This window comes from Tarenaya hassleriana, unplaced genomic scaffold, assembly GCF_000463585.1.
Source record: "Tarenaya hassleriana unplaced genomic scaffold, ASM46358v1 Cleome2, whole genome shotgun sequence".
In the NCBI taxonomy this organism is placed as follows: Eukaryota; Viridiplantae; Streptophyta; class Magnoliopsida; order Brassicales; family Cleomaceae; genus Tarenaya; species Tarenaya hassleriana.
In genome coordinates this window covers 6,533,318-6,549,972 of record NW_010965372.1, presented here as the reverse complement: position 1 = coordinate 6,549,972, position 16,655 = coordinate 6,533,318, and the positions used below count along the sequence as shown (strand labels likewise).

Genomic DNA, 16,655 nt, shown 5'->3' with positions numbered 1-16,655 from the left:
CTCTCGGCCTGTTACCTTCTCTGACCCCCCCTTCTCACCCCTCGCTTTTAATCAACTGATCTGTGGTGAGAAAGAAGCAAAAGGCAAGAATTTGTTTCTCTGTTTAATGTTCTCATCTGTAAAACATATGAACCAGGAGGTGAATCATGGACCGACTTGCTTGCAAACCCGAGTAACTGGTGGGACAATAGGCTGGACAAGGTGACATTCCAGATTCTATATATAGTATTATTACCATTACCCTTTCCTCCCTCACTTTCCTTCTTGGTTTTACACATTCATTCATATTTCATTCTTTTATCCGAGCAGAAACATCCGAGATCTCCGGACTTCAAGCACAAAGAAACCGGTGTATCTCTGTGGCTGAGCGATTCCCCGAGTTGGGTCCTACCGAAGTTGCCTCCTCTGAAGGGAAAAGCGGCTGCAGCCTCTGAGAAAGACGATACATGGATATCTCTTGACATGAATTGAAAAAACAAAAGAGGAGAGAGATTCATGGGACAGAGAGCATTTTGTAAGTAATTTGAATCCCAGAGTGTCTTTCTTCTTTTCTTTTTCTTTTTTCTGATCAACTTTTGGATACTGAAAATTGAACGGTTCTTTCCAATCTGTTGTCTTTAACCAGAGATTGGATCTCTCTGTTTGCCCAAAGATTGCTTCTTTTTCCACTATAAACAGGGTGATGAAAGGACTTGGGCCAATTTTTGTCTCTATGCATGACTTGGTGGTTGATGGTATTACACTTCGTTTAGTCAAAAAAATAAACGAACAGGTCTTTTGGTCTTGCAGATTTTGACTTCGAAAGCTGAATCTATATAACAACTCTGTTGGTTATCATATTTTTCTGCTTTCTCAGAAGAAAAAAAAACTCTGCAATCTTGGGTAAAAATAAAAACTTCAGCTTTCCAACCATATTGAAATATATATACATATATATACATATGTATGTGTGTATGAGATGAGATTCTATGCTCATTGGGCTGATGGGAAGTGGGTTCTACTTGAGGTTAAGACTTGTTCAAAGTCAGAAGTTCTGATCAACAAGCAAACCACTTGTTTATTTCTTCTCAGTCAGCAACCTAATCATCTAACCCATAAAAAAAAACACATCCACAGTTTCTGAATTGACCTCTCTCTCCACCTTATATCTTCACCAACCTCTGTACATAGATAGGACAATACACAACAGGACAGACAACAGAAAACTGTTAAGAATCGTCATGGGAATCTTCGAGAGGAGTCTCAGCCGTCGGATCGGCGGTCATCGTGGAGTTCCCGCCGTTTTGTCACTCCTGCTGCTCCTCCAATTCGTACCGTATGGCTCCGGCCAACCGGGAAGTGCCGCTCCGAACAGCAACGGGACAAGAGTCAACGACCCGGTCGCTTTGCTGATCATGGTCATGTTCTTCGTGCTCTTCATCATGGTCCTCGCCTCCATCTTCTGCCGCCGTTACGGAGACACACACCGACCGACGACCTCCGCGACAGAAGCCGGAGTCGGAGGAGTGGTCAGGACGAGGAGATCGGCGGCGCGTGGACTCGACGCGCAGACGATCGAGTCGTTCCCTACGTTTCTCTACTCAGAAGTCAAAGGGCTTAGGATCGGGAAAGGCGGAGTTGAATGCGCGGTGTGTCTGAACGAGTTCGAGGACGACGAAACGCTGCGTTTAATGCCTCCGTGTTGCCACGTGTTCCACGCTGATTGCATCGATGTATGGCTCTCTTCTCACTCCACGTGTCCGGTTTGCCGTGCAAATCTGGATCCCAAAGCGGGTGAGAGCTTCACGTATTTGATCCCCGAACCGGATGCAGATCCCGGTCCGGCCACAGAGACGAGGGTTACGGAGTCTCCCGACGTGCAATTGATCGATCGAATGACGTGGACCAATGGGAATACACCAACTCGATCAAAGTCAACGGGATTCGCCACGTGGGGCATCACCGGGATATTGTTCCCGAGGTCTCACTCGACCGGGCATTCGCTGGTTCAACCGGGCGAGAATCTAGACCGGTTTACTCTCCGGTTACCGGAGGAGGTACATAGACAATTGTTGCAGAGGACTTCTACCCTTAGCCGGACGGTTAACGTGGCGTTACCACAAGCGAGGAGTTCGCGGCGCGGTTACAGGAGCGGTAGCGTTGGGACAGGTGGGAACGCGTTTTCGTACAACCGCAACCGCAATGGCAATCGCCGGGCGTTTTCAATGTCTTTATCATTCTCTTTTCGAAGTGGTTCGGTCCGGTCGTACTTTGGCGGCGGAGATGCGGTGGCTCCGCCGATACCAAAAGAAACCGGTGAACGGCCGTTCGGAAGGCTCCGACCAGATGATCAAGTATAGGCGATTAACATTTATCAAATCATTTTTATTAAAAGGTCAACGGTCGGATTCTTTGCCAGCCTGTTTTGTTACAACTTGCATGCATGTTCATTTTGCCTCGTTGACGAGTTCGAAGGATTACAAAATACATTCCGGCGAACTTTTTGCCCGCGATTTGCACTTCCGTCGATAACACGTCTCGGTCAATTGCAAAACAAAAAAATATGTAATGATGCAAGATTGGTCAATTTATATTTTCTTATAATTTAATCAATGTAATCGCTTTCGTAGCTCAGTTGGTTAGAGCACCCGTTTAGTAAGCGGGAGGTCTTGAGTTCGACTCTCAACGAAAGCATTTTAGATTTTTTTTCACCCACATCTTTTGTCCGGCTCTCACAAACTACCTCAAACTTCAAATATATTTGATTGATGCCTCAAACTTTAGAATGAAACACAAACATCCCCTGCATCCTGTTATATATAAGCTCTCAAAACATGTAATGATACATTATATTAATAAGGAAATAAAATTATGATTTGAGAAAAAATGTCCTTACCATTTTGCACAGCTGTTCTCACTCGGGCATGGAGATAACATAAAATAACCACCGCCATGATCCACTAAGTCAACCATTTCATACTGAAATATCTGTTTGCACTTACTTCAGTGCTCTTATTCTTTGTCCACTTTGTCTTTTTTAAATCCTATTTTCATCACGTTTTTTGTCATGTCAATATATATAATATATATATATATATACCTACAATGTGTGTGTTCATGTGTGTGTATATATATATTCTCTGTCTGCATCTGCACATATTATACAACTTCTGAAACATGGATCTCAAGCCAAACTTCATCTTCTTCTTCCCAATTCTTCTCATACTTATTCTCCCCATAAACCCTAATTTCGTCTCGGCTTCCGCAACTCCGAACCCTAGATGCATCGCTACAGAACGAGAAGCTCTTCTCACCTTCAAAAATGCACTGACGGATTCTTCCGGTCGGCTCTCTTCTTGGACCGGACCCGACTGCTGCAGCTGGACTGGCGTTCTCTGCGGTGACCTGACCGGCCACGTCATCAAGATCGACCTAAGGAACCCGAATCCGATCACTAACTCGGATGAATACAGAAGAGGTTGCTTGGGTGGCAAGTTGCATCCTTCTCTGTCGCGCCTGCGGTTCTTGAGCTATCTTGACCTGAGCATGAACGACTTCGAAGGACTGGAGATCCCGGGTTTTCTCGGCGGCATCATTTCACTGAGCTATCTCAACCTTTCTTCCTCCTCTTTTTCCGGGAAAATTCCAGAGGGTCTTGGGAATTTGTCGAAATTGGAGACTCTTGATCTGTATGCTGAGTCATTTAGCGACTCGGGCGAGTTTTCTTTGCACGCAAGCAACCTCGAGTGGGTTTCGGGTCTGTCCTCTCTGAGTTACCTGGACATGGGGTATGTGAACCTGAGTGATGTCGGTGAAGTTTGGTTAGAAGAATTCGACAGAATCCCGACATTAAAGGAGTTGCATTTGTTCAAATGTGAGCTGAAAAGCTTACCTTCTTCGGTCTCGTCGGTGAATCTGAAACAGCTTGAAGTTCTCGATTTGTCTGAAAATTCTTTGGATTCTCCCGTTCCGGAATGGCTGTTTGGTCTCACCAGCCTCAGGAAACTATTCCTCAGATGGGATTTTCTCAAGGGCTCGATCCCTTCTGGGTTCGAGACTCTAAAACTTCTAGAAGTTCTTGATCTGTCGAACAACTTGTTCCTCGAGGGCGAAATCCCACAAGCTCTTGGCTCCCTTCCTCTGTTGAAATATCTAGACCTTTCTGCAAACAATCTACAAGGCCAAATCCATGGGTTTCTAGATGCTTCCTCCAGATCCAAAGGCGGCAGTAGTCTGGTTTTTCTTGATCTCAGTTCCAATAACTTAGCTGGGACATTACCCGAGTCGCTTGGAGCGCTCAAGAATCTGCAGGTTTTGGATCTTTCTTCAAATTCCTTCACAGGTTCGATCCCGCCTTCGATAGGCAACATGCCGTTCCTGAAAAGACTCGATCTTTCTTTCAATTCCATGGATGGGACAATCCCGGAAAGCTTGGGGAAGCTCAAGGAGCTTGTGGATTTGAATCTGATCCAAAATTCTTGGGAAGGTATTCTGCAGAGTTCGCACTTCGTCAATCTTAGAAATCTCAAAAGTATCAGTCTGACCACCGAACCAAACAGATCTCTGGTGTTCAATTTGCCTCATGGCTGGATTCCTCCTTTCAGACTGTCTTATATCCAGATCGAGAACTGCCAGATCGGTCCGATCTTCCCAATGTGGCTTCAAATCCAGACCGAACTCACTTCTGTCCTACTCCGAAACACGGGGATCTCGGGTCCAATTCCAGACCAGTGGTTTTCTGCAATCGCTTCTGAGATAAGTTACCTGAATCTTGCAGACAACAGAATCAAAGGTAGATTACCTCAGAAACTCGAGTTTCCAAAGCTGAGCACCATTAATCTGACCTCGAATAGCTTCGAAGGGTCTTTTCCTCTCTGGAAAACAAACGCCACTGAATTGCTTCTTTACGGGAACAAGTTGTCGGGCTCTCTTCCACGAGACATCGACGTCTTGATGCCAAGAATGCAGAAGATCTACCTATCTCACAACAACTTTGACGGCGAAATTCCATTGTCTTTTTGCGAAATTTCTGGACTGCAAATCATCTCTCTCAAGAACAACCATTTCTCTGGTGAGTTTCCCGACTGCTGGCATCGGTCCTTCATGCTCTGGGGGATCGATGTATCCAAGAACAATTTGTCAGGGGGGATCCCGAGTTCTCTCGGCCTGTTACCTTCTCTGAGCGTCTTGCTTCTGAGCGGAAATGTTCTAGAAGGTCGAATCCCGGATTCCCTCCAGAACTGCACTGGTCTTACAAGTATAGATCTCGGAGGAAACAAGCTGACAGGAACACTTCCGCCATGGCTGGAAAAGATGTCTTCTCTGTTCATGCTTCGACTGCAAGCAAACTCTTTTGCAGGTCGATTCCCAGATCAGCTCTGCAGCCTTCCTAATCTGCACATTCTGGATCTTTCTGGGAACAAAATATCAGGCCCGATACCAAAATGCATCGGCAATCTCCCTGCCCTCGCTCATGGTACAAGTAGCGAGGTCTTCGAAAATCTGTTCTACACTGTCACACGAGGTCGAGAAAATGGCGAAATTATCAACATCATTAATCTGTCCGGAAACAGTATAACAGGAGAAATCCCCGGAGAAATCTTGACCCTTTCTTACCTGCGTGTACTGAATTTATCGAGGAACTCGATGGATGGAAGCATCCCAGAGAAAATCTCTGAACTGAATCGCTTGGAGACGCTTGATTTATCACGGAACCAGTTTTCTGGGACAATCCCTCGTAGTTTGCCAGCCATAGCCTCTCTGCAAAGGTTGAACCTTTCGTTCAATCACTTAGAGGGAAGAATACCAGAGCTTCTGAAGTTTGACGATCCGTCCATTTACACAGGAAATAAGTTACTTTGCGGGAAACCCCTTCCCAACAAATGCCCAGGAGACACCCACCACAATCGTTTGTCTTAACAAAGCAAAGCAAAAAGGTGTTAAGATGTACCTTGCAAGACAAGTTACCTGATTTCTCGCAACAAGAAAAATGTCATTGCGCATGTTAGGACTGCAAAATGTTGTAGGCATATGAACTCTGCAACTTCAATAAAACAATCATCTTTCTTGATCCTTGCCAAATGCTCTGTGTCAGTCACAATGCTTGTACCTACGGTACACGTTTTGCTTTTGCAAAGGCCCAGGCAGCTCATATATCACTAGGTCTGAGAGACAAACAGCTTTCAGACATGGCCAAACAAACGGAAAATTTGAATGATCAAAATTTAGATCCAAAACAAAATCTAAAGTCAGGCCCTTGAATATGACAAAAGCAGACATTATAATAAGCATAACAGAATTGGAAAGAAATCAAAGAAGATAGAGGCATGTCTGAACTGCAATGCAATGTTCTTCATCATATTCTTGTTGACAGAATACACCAACACCTATTCTGCAAATACATCTCAAAAACTGATACATGACCTGAGCAATCCTCGCATAACAATATATTCAGGTAATGCAAATTCAGAAAAGCCAATTAACACTGATGTTACCGAGCCAGATCAAAAGAGGAAACTGGGCTAAAGCCAAAAAGAGCAGGAGGTAGTGATGTCTGCTTGAGTCATAAGTCCTGACTTCTGCAAAGAGGACTCGCTTCATCGTCTTCACCAAGAAAACCCCCGAGCACAAGCAGGTCCACGGGATCAATGCATAGTACGAGTATCCCCAAATTATCTTTCCAACAACGGCGAGACAGAGCCCTGTAAAAGTATAGCCTGCATATGCCACGATGTCCAAGAAGGGTGCTTCTCCGCTACCCAACGACCACAACATTACTTTCAGCATCATGAATTGCAAAAACCAGCCAACCAATCCTTTCACAAACAGCCAATTCAAAGCTTCTGGAGTAAACCTAGAGAATTCAAGTTGACAACAAAGATGACAAGTTTGTCAGCAAAACCACTAGCTGGTTATATAACTCAGCCTGAGGACAGAAATTCTCTTGGAATGCACATTTAGCAATGTAAAGGACGTGTTAAATTTACAATCTAAGAGAGAAGCAAATGAAGTGGGAAAAAAAAAACAGAAACTTACTTCCCGTTAAGTCCCAATGATAGTCCAGCAAGAACAACATAGGTGCCAAATGCCATGAACGGAATGTACAAGTCTGGCGCATTTATATCATAGATCGGTGGCTTGTACGAGAGTCTGCCCCCAACCGGTTCTGATATTCTAGTCCAATGCCCCTGAGGTTGAAGCAAAACCCACACTAATTACAGGCTGGTATTTGGAGAACCCGAAAAAGAAAAACATGAAAAGAGACAAGCTTACCCTGTGCAGAAATGGAAACAAAACCACCTTCAGTTTGTTCCTCACATATTGATCATTCACTTGAAAATAGTATTGCGGATCAGAGAAGTAACGGCTTATCTGTCAATTTCAAAACCAGTAAAACTCGATGAAAACCAGACATTACACGCGTATGTGAGAACCGGAGAAACCTGAATCACCTACGTTGCTCTGGACATACTCAGAGCTGGATCCCAGAATTCTCTCCCCATACGCTCCCAAACCGCTACGGATAAACCCGGAGCCAGGTCCAGAAAATGCATTCCCAAATGGACTTGGCTGAGGGTTTCCCGGAGCTCTTGGCATACCGGGCTGAGGCCCCACATTATTGTACATCTCTGCCATTGAACAAACTAACAAAGTCAATGTAATGTTTTCTACTTTAAGTTAGATTTTATTGTTTGATTATTCGTATTTCTTGTATACACAACCAAATCGAAATCCTGAGTGCCCGGGAAAACTATAAATGATTAGAGAAAGAACTCGTATTGAAGGATCCTAATTCGACCACTTTCGCGACGCGATCTACAAGCATCCTTAAACATCAACAGAATAAAATCATATAATCCAGCGACGCGAAATTCCACAACTTCGAAATTCAACAAATAAGCAAGTCCTGACACAATCGATCCAATTAGATCAAATCTAAGATCCAATCAATCACCGAGGATCGTTAAAACTAAAACATAAGGAGTAAAAATCGATTTTCGATGTAAAGAACGCGGAAGAAACACTTACCTGCAGCTTAGCTGATGCAAATGATAGTTAGAGGTACCAAATTAGGGTTTTCTTCTACGATACAGAGAGAGAGAGAGAGAGAGCGCGAGAGTCGCAAACTCAGATCAGAGCCCGAAGATGCCGCCGAGCGCGTCAAGTGAATAACGCGTACGGTGTTTCTGGGGTTTACGAACTTTCACCACTTTCCTCTGCTTTCTCGTATTTACAATTATACCCATATCTTTAATTTTGTCTCCCATATTTCCTCATATTATCTCTTCGTTCAGTTTAAACCCCATGAGATGATACTATATCAATAAGCCACATAAGATAGAGAAAAATAAATAAATAAATAAAAAAGACTAGGATATTTTATTATGTTTAAAAAGTATAAATTTTGTATAAATGAGGGTTAGTAATCTGTAGAATTTTATTCGACTGATAGAATTATCATTGATTAAATATTCATTCGTGTGGATTTTATAATCGATTTTTGTGTCGATTTTTATTATAACGCGTTCATTTAAATATATAAATGATAATCTTTAATAGCATTAAAAAATAAAAACTATATTCTTTCATCATTTTCGTAAATTTAAAATTTAGAAAAATGATAAATCTTTTTTATAGAATCTACCAGTAATAATATTAATATATCTATTTTGTCATGAGGATTGGCTTGAGGATGATAAAATAGTGAGGCCCAAAATTTTGTGTGGTCCTCCTCACTCCTCACCAGTTTGGATGGCTGAGATGTTTCGACGCCATTGTTGCAGAAGCTCTTGTTATTGTCATTCTTTTTCCCTTTTTTTTTATCTCTTTGCAAAAAAAAAAAAAACCGTAGATAAGAGAATATGGGTTCGTTGGCATTCTCCGTCTGCAATTGCTATCCAAAAGATCTAAGAAAACCCATTTACAGAAATCTTGTGAAAAGCTCAAAAACGGCAGAAACAATCTCTGCAGGAGCGGTTGTTGAACCAAAGGGACCGCGTTTAAGCTCTGTCCGTTCAGCTCCGTGTAAGAGAAGAGAAGCGCTCGGTCTCGGTTTCGGCCTCTGCGTCGGCCTTGTAGACTTTGCGTTGAAGCCCGAGGACTCTTCCGCTTCTTCTTCTTCCTCTTCTGAGACAGCTTCATGTGAGTTCTCAGTGTCTCCTTCAGGACTTGCTTTCTGCGACAAAGCAGTTGGGTATGGCCCCGAGGCTGTCAAAGGGCAACTGATTAAGGTATCATCATCAAACAATATCCAGAACCCACAAAAGAAAATGCGGTTTCAGATTTGTACTTTTGACTAAGCAAAGTGAGAAGGCGAGCTTTAGAATCATGATGATGTCTGCAGGCACATTATGTGGGGAAGCTTGTGAATGGGAAAGTTTTCGACAGCAGTTATAACAGAGGGAAGCCATTGACGTTCCGCATAGGTGTGGGCGAGGTTTGTATCTACTCGCGATCCGTCGAAACACGTATGTAAAGGACAGATCAGTTTAGCTGGCAAAAATCTCCATGGAAACATGCTGTTATCCATACATGGTTCATGACATGAAAATGAAACTGGAAGAACATAAAGGAGTGGTTATGTACATATATAGATTCTCTTTCGGTGTATCGAATTTGTATCATGGATCGGGGATGGGTTATATAAACCGATGGTTCGATCGAATATGAACATCAGTAACAAACAACTCACTCATATCTTGCAGGTGATCAAAGGCTGGGACCAAGGCATCCTCGGCGGTGATGGAATCCCTCCTATGCTCGCTGGTACGTACGGTGCTACAAAATGATCGTCTCTGGTTCAGACAAACATCATTTGAAACATAGTCTTGAAACGTAGATTTCCGTTCCAAACTTGCGTTTTCCGTTCCGAATTTGCGTTTGCATCCAGCGGTTTTCGGGTATTCCATACGATGAATGTGTGAAGTTTTTAGTGTAACATTTCTTATCATATTATATATCTCTATGTTCTCTCTTCCTTCAAATTCTTGGAAGTTTTGTGTCTGTTTTTCCTCTTTCATTTACACAATGCATTAAGGAAGATAAAAAAGATAGGAAGCTTGTTAATGTATACAATACATTGGCCATCAATTCATGCATGTCGTCGTCTGCAGGTGGGAAGCGAACGTTGAAGATTCCTCCAGAACTCGCCTATGGCGACAGAGGCGCCGGTTGCAAAGGAGGTACCAAAAAAAATGATAATTAGACTAGGATATATATATATATATATATATATATATATATATATGATGAAAGATACAATTTTATTTTTTAATTTTATAGATAATTCGTTAGGTTAAAGGATTATATAAATAAAATAAAAAACCCTAATATCTTATTTGCAAATGATAGTTTTTAACCTAATGTTTTTATATATAAATAAGCCTTAAAAGGATAATTTTTGCAGGCTCCTGCATCATTCCTCCTGCTTCAGTGCTTCTCTTTGACGTCGAGTTCATAGGAAAGGCTTGAGAGCTCCTTATACGGGAGAGTGGACCATGATCATCATTAACCACATACTCATGTAAAAACCCATCATCATCATCATCATATCATATATATGTCTTTGATGCTTTGGTTTATTATTATTATTATTATTATTATTATTATTATTATTATTATTGTAACAATGTAAGTGGAATCCAATTCGTTATTGTTCTTTCTTATAGTTATAGTGGATGGAATGTATAATTTCAGGGTCTTGTTGCTCCACACTGCAAGTGTAAAGCTTCAAAAGTAGATTTTTTCAATTTTTGTAAAAATGAATATATATATATATATATATGAACAAATTGTGTATAAGGAGATCGCATGCAACATAGAAGCCCATCATTTTTAATGGGCTCATGAATGATGAGTTGGACCTGTTAGGCCCGTATTGTTTTAGAAGAATATCCCAGCCTCAAACAAGATTTTAGAGATTTTTCTTAAACCCTATAAAACCAACACGACGTCAATTAGGGCGGTTTCCCCTTCCCTTGGAAAACCCTAATTTGGTTCCGCTTGTTTTGGGTGATCGGAGCAACAATGGCGAAGTCTATGAGATCGAAGAGAGAGAAGAGACTGAGGGCTATTCGAAGAGATATAGTGCAGAAGGAGACTTTCCATCAGAAGAAAGAAGATGCCAAGCTCGCCGCTCTTGAAGCTGCCCTCGCGGCCCCAAAGTTGCCCGTTCGTCAACCTCCGACTTCTCCGTTCATGGAGGTTACGCCCTCAACTTCTAATCCCGCCGACGAATCCTCCTCTGCTGCCGGTCCAGGCGCCAACGATATGGGTATGTTCGGTTTCTCTGTCTATTGCTTTAGTTTCTGAGGATAGAAATTCCGTCCTTCCTTTGTCGTTATTGATGAACTGAAGTGTTAGAATCTGATATCTGATTACTGTGGAGATTAAATGCGTAGCCCATGCCTTGTTCTCTTGGTAGAATTGTTATTCAACCTGTTTAGTTTCAGGAACCTGTTGTTTGAATTGTTCATCGTCTAAATATGCTTATTTGGTATGTCAATCTTTCGACGAAGTGGTCGATCTGGGTTTAGATAAGCGATGCCCAAAGCACCGACTTTCCCTTTGGGGGCTATTTTAGGTCTAGACATTGTTTCGGCATCCAATTCATTACGGTTGCTTGTGTAGGTGTGTGTCACTGTGTTGTGCTGCTGAAATCTTTGTAGGTTTGACACTTCATTTCTGATGTTGGTGACGCTAAAAAAACACATTCGATCCTTCTTCTCCACCTGTGGTTCCGATTTGTATTAGCAATGATCCATAATACCTAAGGATGTAGAATCTTGTGCTTAGGAACTCATTTTCCTTCTGGAGATGTGCAAAGCAAACCAGAGCCATCCTAACGCCAACGTAGTTTTATGGCTACTAGTGTTGAACTATAGTGATTTAATGACAGTAAAAAAAACAGCATTCGACCTTCCTTTTCTACGCATAAATCCGATTTTATATTAGCAAAGCTCCAAAACATTCTGCCATAGGATGTATATGTGAAATAAGGGTTTGAATCTTGTACTTAGGAACACATTTTTCTTCCAGAGATATGGAAATTAAACCCGTGCCCACCTAGCGCAACGTAGTTCTATGGTTACTGGAATTGAACTACGGTCAGCTGCCATGATAAAGTTCATCACTTTCTTTGAATACTCAAGTGTGGTATACTGTTTCTAGTGTGGCTTTGAAAGCGATAAATTCTAATGAATCATAATCTGACATTGTGTGGATCTCATCCCGTTTTCGCAGACGTGGAAAGTGCTGACGAGAAACAAAACAAGTCGTTGAAGCCGATCGGCAAGAAGCTGAAGAAGAAATTCAAATTGGGGAAGAAGAACCGCCGTGGCAAGGGTCTCCTACGGGGGAAGAAGCATATCTAATCTACGCAATTCTGAGAGCCAGTCTCCCTTTCGTTTCTTATGCAATATTTCTGAAAATGTAGCATTCCTTTGTTTTGTGGTTTTCTTGGATACAATATCTTCTTCCGTATTGATATCAAGAAAATCAGTTGTCGTCTGAGAAGAAATCTTTTAACTATATATACGTCCATATATATGTATGTATATATATTCATCTGTAGGCGCAATCAAGCGCGCAGTAATACTTGTTTGGATATAGCAGCCGAACATAATGTTTTCATGGCAAAACCAAATCCAAAACCCTAAAATTAGAATAATCCGGGCTTTGGAGGTATCCGACGTACCCGAATATTAAAGATGATGAGATCGAATATTAATAAGGCTAAGTTTTCGACCCCGAATCTGAGCGGGTTCAATTATTTTACCCGATATATTTCTTAAAAATCTAAAATTTATTTTATATTTATAATATTTTTATTTAAATTATTTTTATTATTTACTAAAATATTTTTATTTTAGTTCATTTTTTTTATATTTTTTAAACCTTTCTATACAAAAATTCTACCATTACAAATCTCATTCTATACAACCGAATCAACCATTTATCTTTCTCTCAAAATTTTACTCATATCTCTTCATCGTGAATTTTTTCTCTTTATACTTTGATCTCTTTCATTTGTACTTTCTATATCTATCATTTCATAATTCAAAATTTTATAAGTCGTATGAGTTTAGGTACCCGCGAGTACAAGACCGAGAATCTCATTAAACGCGAGCTATAAGTACCCGAATTTTATGAAACCTGAGATAATATTTTATAAAATTTGTGGTGATGAAGACGAGACAAAGTTTTTTAAAAAATTGGAGGTACCCGACACGTGTCCATATTAGTATTAGTTTGTTACAAATATCAAAAACAATAACTATAAAGAAGTAAAGATGGAAAGAAATGAAAAAAAAAATGTATATATAAAAAGGACCATCTATTATATGTATGTATACATTAATTATGTAAAAATTTATTCACCATAAATTTTCTAAATTCATATAAAGAGGAACTTTTAGTAGTGTTATCTATATAATAGAGATTCTCTTTATCAAAATGTAGCATTATTTTTGTCATATTTATATACAAATTGCAAAAATATTTTTCACCAATAAAATATCAACAACACTCAATATATCACTTGAGAATAATTCAAATACCCTACACACATATTTCAATACTTATTTTTCCAGATTTCATATAACCACCGCATTTAAGAAACATATGCAACAACGAGGGAGAAATTTGATTTAATTTTTAATTTTGTTTGGATGGGGGGGTAAAGAAAGAAACTAAAGGAGCAAAAACAAGATAAATAAAGTAGGCCAAAGATGTAATTTCGGAAATTTAAGGGGAGAAAAAGATAAAAAGGTAAGAAAGCGATTGTTCACAGCAGCTTTGGATGCCCAGTGTCTGTCTGACTCGCTTTACACGCAAAACTATGTCGTTTTTTTTTTTACTTTTCTTTTTTTATGTTTTTGCCCCCTTTTTTCCCCTTTTTCTATCTTTATAGCATGCAAATATCGTCTTGAACAATAAAAACCCTAAAGCCCATGCACAGTAATTACGTCATCATTTTGTCCCTTTCACCCTTTTCTTTTTCATTTTCCAACTTTGTTAATCAATCTCTCACTGATTTTACCCGCATGAATACAAAACATATTCAGACATCATATTGAAATTTCAGACCTTCATGTGCATCTTCATGATCCTCTCCCTTGTACTCATATTGCCAGTTTTTGGGACCTATGTGAGTTGACCACGTACGGTATATACACTCGAGAATTCACTAATTAATAAATTAATACGCATAAATTTGATATATACTATGATCTAAATCTAATATTCAAAATACCCAACACACCTATGTGTTAATTTGTTGGAATATTCACCAATATGGAAATTTCTACGCAGCATTGTAAAATATACAATGTGCATGAGGATGATATTTTACGTTAGGTTTGCTTCATTTATATCTATACATATGCATCATGTGTATGTGTGTATGTGCATGGAAATTTGTGTAGGAGTGTGACCACCGACACGTAACAGAAGCGTTGGGTTATATCCCAATTTAATTGTTATAAATTTTTTTAACTATTTAATCACCGTAACTATAAATTCATTAACATGATTGAAGCTCAAATCCGATGCAAATATATTGTGTAAAATTAAATCAAGGTACTCGAATGATTTTCACGTGTGAATGTAATCGTAAACAGACATATATAGCGAACAATATTCTTTTTTTTTTCTCAGAAAATCACTGAAGAAATATTTTATACAATAAGCTTCTACATGCATATAAACTTAGTGTATAGATATATAGATATAGACTTATAGAAATATAGATATATATATATAACTCTCTACCTATTGGAGATTGGATTAGGACCACTTGGGACTTCATGCTCATTAGCACCGTACATCTTCTCCTTCTGCCATGGCCGGCGAGCCCTAAACGGCAGTCTACTCCTCCCCGTCGGAGAAGGCACCGCCGTAGGATGACCGGCGATTCTTGTCTGTCGATGAGACGTACTACTTTGGTGAACCCTAGGGGGTGACGTCATCGTCACACGGTGAAGATTGGTGCTTTGTTGATAAGGTTCAATGGAGTTTTGATGGGATTGGAGGAGGAAAGAGAGGAAGAGCAAGAGAGTTAAAGAGGTGATTATGTGAGGAAATTTCATCGCATGATCACTTGCCATGCAAGTCAACAGATATGAATGTGTGTGTATATATATATATATATATCTCTATATGATAAGAACTTATGTATCATGCGAAAGAATGATCTCTGTTTTCAGATTCGACGAGTTATTAGAAATCGAGATATGGGTTTTTAAAATTGTGCGAGAAGAAAATACCTGAACTTAGGGCTTGTAGATAGATAGATAGATAGATAGAGAGAGAGAGAGAGAGAGAGAGAGGTTTTTCGAAATTAGATGTTTTGTGTTTGAATGGTTGATTCAAAGCCGTGGAAATGGTGAAGACAAAAAGGTTGGGAAAAAAATATTAAAGAAAAGCAGATATGGTAAGATATTACTTTGGTTGTGTGAGTCTGAGGTTGATGGGGGAGGGTAATTATAAAAAGCATTTATCCACATCGTGTTACATGCATTTCCAGATCCTATATTTAAAAAATATACGTATTTGTATCGGTGCAAGTGGTACATATACGTATGTTGAGTATGTTATTTTGTTTCCTTTTTTAATGACTATGTAGTAAAAATTCTACCCTCATTTTGGAGTCTACGCTTATTTTCAATATCGATTTTTGTAACTGAAATATACGTTTATATGTATATATACACACATCTTAAAATTTATAAAAGGTTAACTAGGCAAACTTTTCATAGTTGATTTGAATTCAGTTTCATATATATATATATATATATATGTATTATATGTATGAAGAGTGATTTTTATAGCGATAGTGATAACACTAACACATGTATGTAGTCTTCAACGTCATTGAAATCAGAACGTTAAGAGGAGGTCCAGAATGTATGTATATGTACAGGACAAAGACAAAACCCGCCAATTGATTTGGAAGGGTGCATGCATGTCGGAAACAAACACAAACCGACGTACAAATTTTGTCTTTCGCTCTATGCAAAAAAGAAAGAGAAAAAGGAACGATAAACCTTTACAAAATAAAAATAAAAACAAAACCCAGAAATAAAAGCCAAAGAGTATCTTCCAATAAGATTTTAACAATATATACCATGTTCATATTTGGCAATTTCTAGTCAACGGTCAAATTAAATATCTTTCTGGTTGTCGTCATTAATACTCCTCGCTCCCAGAATTATTACCGATTTTTTTTTTCACCCTTTTAAAAGACAACAGTTTCACGAGTTTTAGATTTTAAAAAATATACCTTTATATATCATATATATATAGTTACTGTATTTAGTATGTAAAAGCTCACACAAACATTTAAATTCCCGTTTTTTACTTTGAATATATTAAAATTTTGGTTGTGTAGATACATGGAAAACAGATATTAGAGAGAGAGAGATGGAGAGAGAGAAAATATATATCTTAATATATAATATCACCTGAAAATTAATATATGAATACATTTTTTAAAATCAATTACTCTAACAAAAATGGGAGAATTTTTAATTAAAAGGGGGGGGGGGATTCAAGAAAAATTACTTGAAATACGAAAGTGAATATTCAAACAATTTGAAAATAAAAAATTTCGATTCAAAATCATTACACAATCTCCTCCTCACATTAGTTTCGATGATTTTCGCAAAATTCCAATCATA

General features: G+C 39.4%; 7 protein-coding genes and 1 non-coding gene across 8 annotated transcripts in view; 6 read left to right on the top strand and 2 right to left on the bottom strand.

Moving 5' to 3' along the window:
* LOC104812701 (protein OSB4, chloroplastic) overlaps positions 1 to 711 on the top strand; it is a 2,702-nt gene extending 1,991 nt beyond the window's left edge. The window contains exons 6-7 of the mRNA XM_010539987.1: positions 137 to 201; positions 310 to 711. Of these exons, the coding sequence (XP_010538289.1) occupies positions 137 to 201; positions 310 to 471 (227 nt within the window). The 3' untranslated portion in view covers positions 472 to 711. The remainder of the gene's footprint in view (positions 1 to 136; positions 202 to 309) is intronic.
* Positions 712 to 989: 278 nt separating this feature from the next.
* On the top strand, positions 990 to 2,793 carry LOC104812700 (E3 ubiquitin-protein ligase ATL9-like). Its single transcript, XM_010539986.2, has one exon. It carries the CDS (start codon positions 1,221 to 1,223, stop codon positions 2,337 to 2,339), a length of 1,119 nt encoding a protein of 372 aa, XP_010538288.1. The 5' UTR covers positions 990 to 1,220; the 3' UTR covers positions 2,340 to 2,793.
* TRNAT-AGU lies at positions 2,600 to 2,673 on the top strand. Its single transcript has one exon. It is a non-coding gene; the product is annotated as a tRNA-Thr (tRNA).
* Positions 2,794 to 2,957: 164 nt separating the features above from the next.
* On the top strand, positions 2,958 to 6,198 carry LOC104813325 (leucine-rich repeat receptor protein kinase EMS1). Its single transcript, XM_010540889.2, has one exon. The coding sequence runs from the start codon at positions 3,157 to 3,159 to the stop codon at positions 5,896 to 5,898; it is 2,742 nt and encodes a 913-aa protein (XP_010539191.1). The 5' UTR covers positions 2,958 to 3,156; the 3' UTR covers positions 5,899 to 6,198.
* A 108-nt stretch (positions 6,199 to 6,306) lies between these two features.
* On the bottom strand, positions 6,307 to 8,158 carry LOC104812698 (protein YIF1B-like). Its single transcript, XM_010539984.2, has 5 exons — positions 8,008 to 8,158; positions 7,435 to 7,607; positions 7,252 to 7,350; positions 7,015 to 7,166; positions 6,307 to 6,832 (listed from the first exon to the last, which is right to left on the bottom strand). The coding sequence occupies exons 2-5, from the start codon at positions 7,603 to 7,605 to the stop codon at positions 6,445 to 6,447; spliced, it is 810 nt and encodes a 269-aa protein (XP_010538286.1). The 5' UTR covers positions 7,606 to 7,607; positions 8,008 to 8,158; the 3' UTR covers positions 6,307 to 6,444.
* A 608-nt stretch (positions 8,159 to 8,766) lies between these two features.
* LOC104812697 (peptidyl-prolyl cis-trans isomerase FKBP13, chloroplastic) lies at positions 8,767 to 10,689 on the top strand. The gene is made up of 5 exons (XM_010539983.2): positions 8,767 to 9,209; positions 9,323 to 9,415; positions 9,684 to 9,744; positions 10,092 to 10,160; positions 10,385 to 10,689. The coding sequence occupies exons 1-5, from the start codon at positions 8,841 to 8,843 to the stop codon at positions 10,447 to 10,449; spliced, it is 657 nt and encodes a 218-aa protein (XP_010538285.1). The 5' UTR covers positions 8,767 to 8,840; the 3' UTR covers positions 10,450 to 10,689.
* Positions 10,690 to 10,927: 238 nt separating this feature from the next.
* Positions 10,928 to 12,509, top strand: LOC104812696. Its single transcript, XM_010539982.2, has 2 exons — positions 10,928 to 11,251; positions 12,220 to 12,509. Exons 1-2 carry the CDS (start codon positions 11,005 to 11,007, stop codon positions 12,348 to 12,350), a joined length of 378 nt encoding a protein of 125 aa, XP_010538284.1. The 5' UTR covers positions 10,928 to 11,004; the 3' UTR covers positions 12,351 to 12,509.
* Positions 12,510 to 14,568: 2,059 nt separating this feature from the next.
* Positions 14,569 to 15,366, bottom strand: LOC109116610 (CLAVATA3/ESR (CLE)-related protein 42). The gene has a single exon (XM_019202393.1). The coding sequence runs from the start codon at positions 15,081 to 15,083 to the stop codon at positions 14,745 to 14,747; it is 339 nt and encodes a 112-aa protein (XP_019057938.1). The 5' UTR covers positions 15,084 to 15,366; the 3' UTR covers positions 14,569 to 14,744.
* Between the last annotated feature and the right edge of the window lie 1,289 nt (positions 15,367 to 16,655).

Coding starts and splice junctions, on each gene's coding strand:
- LOC104813325 (XM_010540889.2), top strand. CDS start 3,157: ATGGATCTCAAGCCAAACTTCATCTTCTTCTTCCCAATTCTTCTCATA.
- LOC104812700 (XM_010539986.2), top strand. CDS start 1,221: ATGGGAATCTTCGAGAGGAGTCTCAGCCGTCGGATCGGCGGTCATCGT.
- LOC109116610 (XM_019202393.1), bottom strand. CDS start 15,083: ATGGCAAGTGATCATGCGATGAAATTTCCTCACATAATCACCTCTTTA.
- LOC104812696 (XM_010539982.2), top strand. CDS start 11,005: ATGGCGAAGTCTATGAGATCGAAGAGAGAGAAGAGACTGAGGGCTATT. Junction 11,252..12,219: donor TCCAGGCGCCAACGATATGG/GTATGTTCGGTT, acceptor CCGTTTTCGCAG/ACGTGGAAAGTGCTGACGAG.
- LOC104812697 (XM_010539983.2), top strand. CDS start 8,841: ATGGGTTCGTTGGCATTCTCCGTCTGCAATTGCTATCCAAAAGATCTA. Junction 9,416..9,683: donor TCCGCATAGGTGTGGGCGAG/GTTTGTATCTAC, acceptor CATATCTTGCAG/GTGATCAAAGGCTGGGACCA. Junction 10,161..10,384: donor AGGCGCCGGTTGCAAAGGAG/GTACCAAAAAAA, acceptor TAATTTTTGCAG/GCTCCTGCATCATTCCTCCT.
- LOC104812698 (XM_010539984.2), bottom strand. CDS start 7,605: ATGTACAATAATGTGGGGCCTCAGCCCGGTATGCCAAGAGCTCCGGGA. Junction 7,351..7,434: donor CTGAGTATGTCCAGAGCAAC/GTAGGTGATTCA, acceptor TGAAATTGACAG/ATAAGCCGTTACTTCTCTGA. Junction 7,167..7,251: donor TGTTTCCATTTCTGCACAGG/GTAAGCTTGTCT, acceptor CTTCAACCTCAG/GGGCATTGGACTAGAATATC.